This window comes from Propithecus coquereli, unplaced genomic scaffold (assembly GCF_000956105.1).
Source record: "Propithecus coquereli isolate 6110/MARCELLA unplaced genomic scaffold, Pcoq_1.0 Scaffold241, whole genome shotgun sequence".
NCBI lineage: Eukaryota > Metazoa > Chordata > Mammalia > Primates > Indriidae > Propithecus > Propithecus coquereli.
Genome location: NW_012147964.1, coordinates 2,300,981 through 2,310,373, shown reverse-complemented (window position 1 = coordinate 2,310,373; position 9,393 = coordinate 2,300,981). Strand labels below are relative to the sequence as shown.

The following is a 9,393-nucleotide window of genomic DNA, read 5'->3' as shown; positions in this document are numbered from 1 at the left end:
GAGAATAGTGTTTAAATCACACTGGGAGACGTGGCGGTGCCCACCTGTAGTCCCAGCTATGCCGGAGGCTGAGGCAGGAGGATCACTTGAGCCCAAGAGTTGGAGGCTGCAGTGAGCTGTGATGAGGCCACTGCACTCCAGCCTGGGTGACAAGAGCAAGACCCTGTCTCAAAAAAAATCATGCTTATGGCCTCAAAGCTTTGAGTCTGTCACTCAGGTGCCAGTGGCCAGTCTAGAGGGAGGAGACCCAGGTGTCTTTAGGAAGACCAGCCACGTGGGGCCAGCCTGGGGTGCGGGTGAGGGGCCCATCCAGGGGCCGACAAGACCCCAGGCCCGGGCACCCCGCCCCAGGTGCAGACCCCTCTCCCGCCAGTCAGCTGTGGGACCCAGTGCGTCTCTGGTGCACGTCCCGCGGCTGCTGTACCACATCAACTCGGCAGCTTAAAGCAACACGTTTGTCGTCTCATGGCTCTGGAGGTCAGGAGTCTGACACAGCCCTCTCTGGGCTGACGTCAAGGCCTGGCAGGGCAGGTCCCTCCTGGGGCTCCAGGGGAGAACCCGTCTCCTGCCCTTCCCAGCATCTAGCGGCCGCCTGTGTCCCTCGGCTCAGGGCCCTTCCTCCCCCTTCAGAGCCAGTAGCGCAGCGTCTTCCAGTCTCTGCCTCCGACCCTCCGGCCCCCTGGTTCATCCAGGGTGACCTCCTGTCTTAAAATCGTTTATCATATCTGCAGAGCTCCTTTTGCCGTGGAAGTAACAGCTACAGGTTCCAGAAATAGGACATGGACGTCTTTGGGGAACACTGTTCTGCCGGTCACAGCAAGCCAGGCCTGTGGGCTCAGCACAGCCCCTGGCTCGTCCTGGGAACTCCTCCCTGAGAAGAGGTGGCTCCTCTGGGGGGCTGGGTGGCCAGACCCTGGCCCCACCTGAGTAGGAGCCAGCCCAGTCCCCAGGTGCCACTCAGCTGGCAGCCACTGGCCCTGCCCAGGGCCACGTAGTTGGAATGAGGCACCAGGAAGCTATATCCAAACATCCTATTTATTTAGTTTCATAATTTAGTAGTTAAAGGTGTCACCAGCATCCCCCATGGCAACCGCAGTGCCCGCTGCACGGGAACCGGGCTGTGCTGCAGACCTGCTCTCCTGCCAGGGAGACACCCGGGGGCTCCGTGACGCCGCTGCACAGCGGCGAGGGAGGGCTCAGCTGTAGGGCCGCCCCAGGCCCTCCCCGGGGGGCTTGAAAATCTCCACACCCTCCCCCTCCATGGGGCTCCCCAGCCAGCCTGCTCCCCTCCTATGCCGTGGCGCAGGGCATGTGTTTCCAGAGGTGGCTGGAGGCTCTGTGGGGACAGGGATGGGTGGGCATGAGACAGAACACGGGGCCGAGGCCAACCCGGCTTTTATTTCATGAGAGCATCTCGATGGCTGACAGCAGCTCGGGCTTCAGGATGGATGAGTCGGGCTTGGCCCCCGCAGCCTTGACGTCCTCCAGCACGGCCATGTCCCACGAGAAGGTCAGGAGGGCCGAGGGCACCTGCCGAGGACCCGGCAGGTTGTCACCTCTTCTCTGCGTGGCAGCACAGCAGGAGGACACAGCCGGGCAGCCGGCCATTCCTACGACGGGCCCCTCTGAGGGCGACCTGGGCTGGGGACGCCCTCCTGCTCTCCCCAGGAGCCCTTGCACATCCAGCCCAGCCTGGCTGCTCGGTTCTGCCCCCCGGGGGGTTCTGGGGACCCAGCATACCAGCTGACACCACCACCCTGCCCTGCCCCCCTGCCCACGCAACGTTACAGTGGGAAACTGAGGCACAAAGGAGTCACGAACTCGCTGATGACCGCACTGCCACTAAATGCAAAGGAGGGATCCACAGCCGGGCTCTGCCTGGGTCACGGCTCCTGAACACGGCCCCTGCCACGAACACCTCCCTCCGGCCCTTGTGGGCCAGAGAAGCCACAGAGCGTCTGGGGAGGAGGAGGTGGACGCCATCACTCACCAGCCCGCACTCGTTCAAGGCCAGGTTCTCATCCTCCGACAGCTTCTGCCCTCCCAAGGCCAGCAGCTCGAAAGGCAGCCAGTCGCTCTGCAAGGCCTCGCGGACGAACCCGTAGACCGCCGCCATCCGCTCCCGGGCGTAGAAGGTCCCTGGGGAGTGGGACAGTCAGAGCAGGGCCGGGGCCCCGGAGCCCACCCACCCGCCCACCCTCCCCGGGCTGTGGGCCGGGCTGGGGGTTCCCACCCTGCAGCAGGCAGCCGTCGGGCAGGCGCACGCGCAGCAGCGTGTAGGTGTACTTGCGCAGCTCCCGCTGCTCCTCCTTCTCCCGCATGGCCTTGGTCCGCAGCACGCTCAGCCGCTCCACCGCGTCGGACCTGGGCACGCAGGACGCTCAGGCTGCTGGCCCCGTTGTCCCTGCCCGCCCTGCCTGAGGGCGCCCTGCCCACCTGAGCCTCTGCTCCCGCTTGACCTCCTCTGCCGTGAGGTTGAAGAAGTCCCCAGGCAGGTCGAACTGCGAGGCCAGGGGCGACGGCTGGAAAACGCGGCGCTGCCGGTGCAGTGTGGCGCGCACGGGCTCCGCAGCCAGCAGCTGCTCCCTGTGCCTCTCGAGGCTCTGGGGCTCGGCCAGCACCGCCTCGCTCAGCACGTAGAACTCCTCGGGGCCCTCTGCAGATGGCACGGGGGCGGTGGGCACTCTGCTAGCCGGGCCCTCCTGCCGCCCCCGCAGCCAGGCCCTCTGCTCTTACCCTTGTCGGCAACTGGAAGCATCACCTTCTGGAACCCGATGGCCTCGAAAAACTCATGGGCCCCTTCCAGGCAGTTAATGCGCTCCTGGGGGGGAGCTGGAGTCATAATGGCAACGTGGCTCTATAGCCCCCCCACCCTGAAGGGACCAGCCCCGGCGGCTGCCTCAGAGCAGGGGTCTAACAGCTGCTCAGAGGTCATGGCACCCAGAGCTCCACAACCAGGTGTGGACAGCAAGGCCACAGGCCCTCGGGGGCGGGGAGGGCGGGGGGGTCCTGGCTGCCAGCAGGGGACACCTGCTGCAGCCAACACAGGCCGGGGTGGCCAGAGCCTGCGTGTGAAAAACCTGCCTGTGCCAACGTGCTCCCAAACAATTGCGACCGGAGGAGAGTCAATGTGCTGGGGGTGGGGGAGAGGGCAGACGACCCACAGACTTCGGGTGGCTCTGGGGCACAAAGCCCTTGCTCTGCCAGCTCTGCCCAGCCCCTGCCCTGAGCAGGCCACACCCGCAGCCTGCAGGCCAGTGGGGTCCCGTGCCGTGCGGCCTGGCTGTGGCTACGCTCCCTGGAAGGCAGCGCCCACCTGGAACACCTTGTTCTGTAGCTTGATCTTCTGGTACTTCTCCTCCTCTGGATGCAGGTGGATGTTGTCCAGGTACCTGGGGGTGGCAAACAGGGCACAAGCCCAGGTGGGCCGCCCGCCCGCCCCCCTCTACCTCCCACCCCCAGGGGACGGCATCCGAGAGCCTCGCTCAGCCTGTGGTCAGAGCAAAGAAACGGCCCAGGGACCCAGGGCGCAGGGGGTGGGGGGCACCGTGGGGACAGAAGTCACTCTGCAGACCCCATGGAGCTCCCCCGGGGGGGGGTGACCCTGCCTCCTCTACACAGTCTTTGGGTCCTCGAGGGAAGCCAGGCCTGGGAACCCTGAGTCCTTAAACCCCTTCATTTCGCAGACAGGTAATCGGAGGCCCAGCCCCTTCCCCGAGGGCTCAGAACGGGGTAGGTGAGGGGGCTCAGGCCTCACCCCAGCCCGTGCTCCTTCCGGGCCACCTGGGCAGGTCAGGATGGAGGCGGGGGGGGGGCCTGCATCGGGCCAGCGGGGGCCACCACTCACTTGGCAATGGTGTCCACACCCAGCTTCACCCTGTCGCGGTCCTTGTTGAACGTGTGGATCTTCATGATGGAGGCGGCCACTGGGTCGGTGGCAAAGTGCTGGGGAGGGGGCGGGCAGGCGTGTGGGAGGTCACGGGCCTGGGACCATGCACCCCTCACTGCCCAGGTGACCAGACTGGGAAGAGGAAGGGTCACGATAACCCTCTCCCAGAAGAACAGTAACATTTAGCTGACGCCAACTCAACCGTGTGCGCTGAGCACACTGAGGACAGTTGAGAGACCCCCGGGCAGCCCCAGCCCTGCCTCGGTCCTGATCCTGCTGCAGCCAACACAGAGAGCAGAGTCTGCCCTCACCTCCTACGGGCCACATTCATGCCACAGATCCCCGCCTGGCACCCTGGCTGCAGCACTGAGACCCACGGAGGCCGCGGCGGCTCACTGAACTACCGGCCACCGTGGACACCGTCCCTGGCCTCCTCACAGCCCCACGAGGCACGCTCTGGAAGGACTCCCAGGTTTCCAAGGAGAGGCCGCAAGTCCTCTTCCAGGGTCACAGGGATACCAGGTGACAGAGAGGATGCAAATGAGGTCTGTGACCCTCCATGTCTGGCGTGCAGCAGGGGTAGCCCAGCCCCACTGCTCCCTGGGCTCCCACCTGCTTCTACAGAGGAGGGGGGAGTCACAGATGGAGATCGGGGGATTCCCAGAGCCAGCCCCGGGACTGCAAACAGCATCCCCAGCCCCGGGACTGCAAACAGCAGGGAGAGGCTGAGGACAGGTCACCTAATGGAGGGACAAGTTTGGGGAACAAATCTGTTCACCCTCCGTATAACCACTGCACGTGGCTACACCCCTGCATCCCTCCGCAGCCCAGAAAGGCAGCTGGGGGTGGTCAACAGCAGTGTCGCCTGGGGCAACGTGTCAGGACACAGACCACCCGCCCAAGCAGCCCACGGCCTCTGCCCGACCCCCAGACACCCCAAGTGCGCAGCAAGGAGCACTCAGCAGCCACCTCTGTGTCACAGGAACCAGTGACCCAAACTGAGCCACTCTCCTGCCAACTGCAAATTGGGACCCAGCCCAGCCTGCCAGGTTAGTTGCCAGGTTGAGACGGGGAGGGGGCAGGAACATGGCAGGGCAGAGAAAGCGCGTCTGTACAGAGAGAGAGCACAACAGCTAGGTGGGCAGGGCGTCCCCAGAGCGCCCGGGAAAGCACACCCGCCCCTGGGAAGAGCCGCTGCTCCAAATGCCGCCCTCAGACAAAGTCAGGGCCAGGGTATGTGAACATACAAGGCGCCAGGGAACACGGCGTCCAGAAAGGAACCCAAACCCACACAGGAATTCACTGTGGGATACAGGGGGGATCCCATACCGGTGAGCAAAAGATGGGTATTTTCAATATATTGAGCAAAAATTCAGCAGTTATCTGGAAAGAAATAACATTGGCTCCCCACCTCGTACTTTACACAGGGATAAATTCTAGTTGGATCAAAGGCTTAAACGTTAAACACAACAAACAAGCAAAACAACAAAGCACTAGAAAAGCCACGGGACTATTTCAGTACAGCAGTGAGGAAGGCCTTTCTAAGTATGATCCGACACCCAGAAGCCATAAAGTAAGCCCAACACATTTAATCTGTATGAGAGAGATCAAAAATTTCTATGTGGCAAAGTGACCAAAAGCAGAACCAAAAAATAAAAAACTGGGGGAAAATGTCTGCAACTCATGTCATAGGCAAAAGCCTAAATTCCCTAATATGTAAAGAGTACCTACAAATCAATAAGAACCACTACCAAATAAAAATGTGCAAAGGATGTGTTCTCATGAAAACATGACCAACCTAACCCAAAATAAGGGAAATGCAAATAAATCTATCCTGAGATATGTTTTTTCACCTGTCAATTTAGGTAAAAATCAAAAAGTTTCGCAACCCACAGTGGTGGAGGGACAGGAAAATGGCTGCTGAAGGGGGCATGACTCCGACCAGCCCCTATGGAAGATCATCAGGTTACAACTAACCACGTCACCACTGCACAGTGTCCCCTGTCCCAACTCCAGTTCTAGAGCTGAGCCTACACCGGGAAGTGATGTCAGGTAAGGTTTTTCATGGCACAACTGTGCTTAACTAGCAAGAGGTGGGAGATGTCCTATGTGCTCACCAGCAGGGAGGCGGGTTGCGTAAGTGACAGAATAACTTGCAGGGGAGCATTATGCAGTCACGAGAGAATGCGCAACTTGCCTTCCGGCAGTTCAGAGAGAAACACACGGGTGATAAAGCAAACGCGGCAAAAATGTTAACGCCTGGCACATCTGGGCGGGGAGAACATCCCCCTACCCCCAAAAAGACAGCCATGTCCTGATCCCTGGAACCTGCGGATAGGTTAAATCACAGGGGAATTAAGGCAGCAGATGAATTAAGGCTGCTAATCAGCTGACCTTAAAATAGCGAGGTCACCCTGGATGACCCGGGGGCCCAGTGTCAGCACGGGGTCCTCCCACGAGGGGGCAGGAGGGTCGGAGGCAGAGAGACTGGAAGACGCTGCGCTGCTGGCTCTGAGCTGGGAGGAAAGGCCCCGAGCCGAGGGACACAGGCGGCCGCTAGACGCTGGGAAGGGCCCTGCCACACTTTGACTTCAGCCCAGGGAGGCCCATGTTGGACTCTGACCCCAGTACAGTAAGAACAAAGTGTGCTGGCTTGCAACAGCATTAAGAGAACTCACACCCTAGGAGAAAGGACACGTGAGTGTTCTCTGTACAACTCTTGCAATTTCTCTTTAAGTTCGAAATTAGTTCCAAATAAAGAATTACAGTGAGTTCTCCCTTAACATTACTGATGGTTTCCCAGACTCTGAATTTAAGTGAAACAACGTAGTACGTCCTTGAATAACCTCATTTCCTCCAACACTGTCGTATTATAACAATGAAAAAAAAAAATTGGTTTCATTATGTGTCGTTTCAAGTATTAAGTCACAATTTCTAAGAACCTACCGACAATGTTAAGTGAGGACTTACTGTACAAGAAAAAAAAAACCGTGGAAGTTCTTTCTGTGCTGATATGATACGTCAGAGTTTCTATGTTAAGTGTGAACGATATGTGACCTTTTATGTAAAACGAAAACAAAACCACGAGGGCAGACACACACGTACATCGATAGTTTGCATACATGCAGGGTATCTTGGTACAGGGACCTCGCTTCCTAGAGCGGCCCCAGGGAGGGTGGCGGGAGACGGCGGGAGGAAGCCTTCCTCCATCCACTCTTGTGCCTTTTGAGTTCTATACACGTGTGTCCCCTCTTTAGAGAGATTGGAACAGAAACAAAAGCAAATAAAAGCATAAATACAACCAAAGCTCTTGCAGGACTTTGCCAGGGATGGAAGCCACCTGCGGGTCCTGGAGGTGGCTCGGGCACTGTAAGCTCTGCGGTGGTGGGGGAGAGGGGGACACGGGGCTGCCACTCACCGAGAGAATGGCCTCTTTGATGCGGGCGTCCCGCTGGTCCTTCCTCAGGGTGGCCCCAGTGAGCGGGCAGGTGAAGTACACGCCAGGCACTGCCAGGTGGGTCGAGCCCGCCTCTCTGGGCTCAGGAACCTGCGGGTGGCGAAAGTGTCTGGGTCTGGGCTGAGGACAGAGGCACCCTGGAGCCACCCAAGGGCCACAGTCATGAAGGCGCGGCCCTTAGAGCCCCCACACTGTTCCTTCCACTTGTTCGCCACAGAAGACACCTGGCCAAGTGACCGGACCCCTCTAAGCCTGTTTCCTGGTCTGTAAAATGTCCCTGTGGGGCCAGCTCAGAATTAAACAAGGCAGGGAACAAAGCATGTAGCGCCGAGCTCCTGACAGACTAAGCGCTTGACAAGCGGCAGCCTGGGCACCTGCTCGCCCTGGAGAGGAAGGGGCTCTGGGCTGGAGTCTGGGGGTCCCGTGTCCTCAACTCATCCTGGCTGCTCTCTGGGTCTTGATTTCTAGGCAACCTCTAGGGTCTCTTCCACACTAAAATTCAGGGACTCAAGCTGCTGAACTCCCTTTCGGCCAAGCTCTCGGGACCCACCTCCTACAGGAAGACCTCCCTGATTATACCTGTCTCCATGGAGCCCCCCAACTCCCACGGGAGGCAGGAAAGGGCAGTGCCAGGGCACAGGCTTCAGGGCCACCAATGTGGTTCCCTCCCGCCCTTGCTGGTTCTGAGGTGTAGGAGAGGACGATGGCGCCACCTCTCTGAACCTCAGCCCTCTCTCCAGAAAAGTGGGACGTGTAACAGCGCCCACCCTGAGGAGCCTGGGGAGCAACCAGTGCACTAACGTGGGTCAAGCCCAACCCTCAGGGCCCGAGCCAGGGCCAGGTGCTGAGCCCTGAAGGTCCCAGATGACACTGCATGAAGGCAGGGCTCCCAACGGCCCTGGGGCCCCAAGCACACAGGTGACATGTCTTCCGTGTCTCCCCTCTCCCGGTGGGCCCTTCACAGGGTCTGAGCTGGCCCCAGCCGAAGCCGCCCCCCGGTGTCACGCTGCAGCCGGCGATGCTTTTACCACATTAGTCCCTGGAACCTCCAGGCTTCCGCTGACGGTGGCTTCAGCTCGAAGCTCCTTTCTCACTGGAAGGAAGGAACAAGTGGAGGGAAGGCAGAGACGGACCGATGACACAGAGGCCCTGCCCTGCCCTCCTGCGGCCCCTCCTGCAGGGCTTAGTCTGCGCCCGCCGCAGCTCCCGCAGTGGGCACACTCCCAGTAGTGACTTTGTACACCCCCCACCCGCGTCAGTCACGTAACCTTTTCCACCCAGAGCTGAGTGCCGTGTCTGGGACCCACAAACCGCTCCCACCTCAGCTGCGCAGGGCCACGCTCACCCTGGTTCCTGATGGAGTCCTGCGACGTGGGGCCCCGCGCCCTGGGCTGCTTCTGCTCCAGCCTCGCCAGGGCAGCGGCGGCTGCCATCTGCGCCTCATCGGTGGGTCCCTGGCGCAGCTGCCTGAGCGCCGGCTGGTTGGCCTTCTCTCTGGGGGCCTTCTCCCTGCCGAGTGACCCAGGAACATGAGTGTCCTCCCAGGACGGCCAGCAGGGCGGACATGGTGTCGGATGGAAAAGCTTCTGCCCCACCCCAACTCCTGCCACCTGCCCCATCAGATACCATGGGCCGGGATGCCTCTTTCCCAGGGCCACCCATGGCCACCAGAAGGTTCTGTCATGGGTGGAACAGCCCCTGGAGACAGGAGATGCTGGGTCTGCTTTGAGCTCTGCCTCTTTGGGCAAGTGCTGCCCCAGCTGGGCCTCAGCGTCCTCATCTGTAAAGTGAGTGACAGCAGAGCCCTGCCACGTGTGCAGGCACCCTGACATCCTCAAGAGTTAATGAGACCTGAGGGGTGTCACGCCCTCCCCTCCCTCCCATCAGAGCCTGGACCCTACCATCCGAGCTCTGTTGAGCACCCGCTGCGTGGCAGGCCCCTGCTGGGCGCGTGCCTCAGCTCAGCTGGTTCACCCCTCCAAACGGGCTCTTGGGGAGGTCTCGAGATCCCCTTTTCGCAAACCCGAGAGGTTCATGGAAGCTCAGG

General features: G+C 60.4%; 1 protein-coding gene across 4 annotated transcripts in view; it reads right to left on the bottom strand.

Annotated features, from left to right (window-relative positions):
* Window positions 1-1,021: 1,021 nt before the first annotated feature.
* UBXN6 (UBX domain protein 6) overlaps window positions 1,022-9,393 on the bottom strand; it is a 10,840-nt gene continuing 2,468 nt past the window's right edge. For all 4 annotated transcript variants that reach the window (XM_012646234.1, XM_012646237.1, XM_012646235.1 and 1 more), the window contains exons 2-11: window positions 8,692-8,855; window positions 8,375-8,439; window positions 7,308-7,436; window positions 3,848-3,945; window positions 3,317-3,392; window positions 2,737-2,821; window positions 2,437-2,656; window positions 2,234-2,364; window positions 1,991-2,139; window positions 1,022-1,530 (exon numbers count right to left, since the gene is read on the bottom strand). In XM_012646234.1, coding sequence (XP_012501688.1) covers window positions 1,402-1,530; window positions 1,991-2,139; window positions 2,234-2,364; window positions 2,437-2,656; window positions 2,737-2,821; window positions 3,317-3,392; window positions 3,848-3,945; window positions 7,308-7,436; window positions 8,375-8,439; window positions 8,692-8,855 — 1,246 coding nt within the window. In that variant the 3' untranslated portion in view covers window positions 1,022-1,401. The remainder of the gene's footprint in view (window positions 1,531-1,990; window positions 2,140-2,233; window positions 2,365-2,436; window positions 2,657-2,736; window positions 2,822-3,316; window positions 3,393-3,847; window positions 3,946-7,307; window positions 7,437-8,374; window positions 8,440-8,691; window positions 8,856-9,393) is intronic.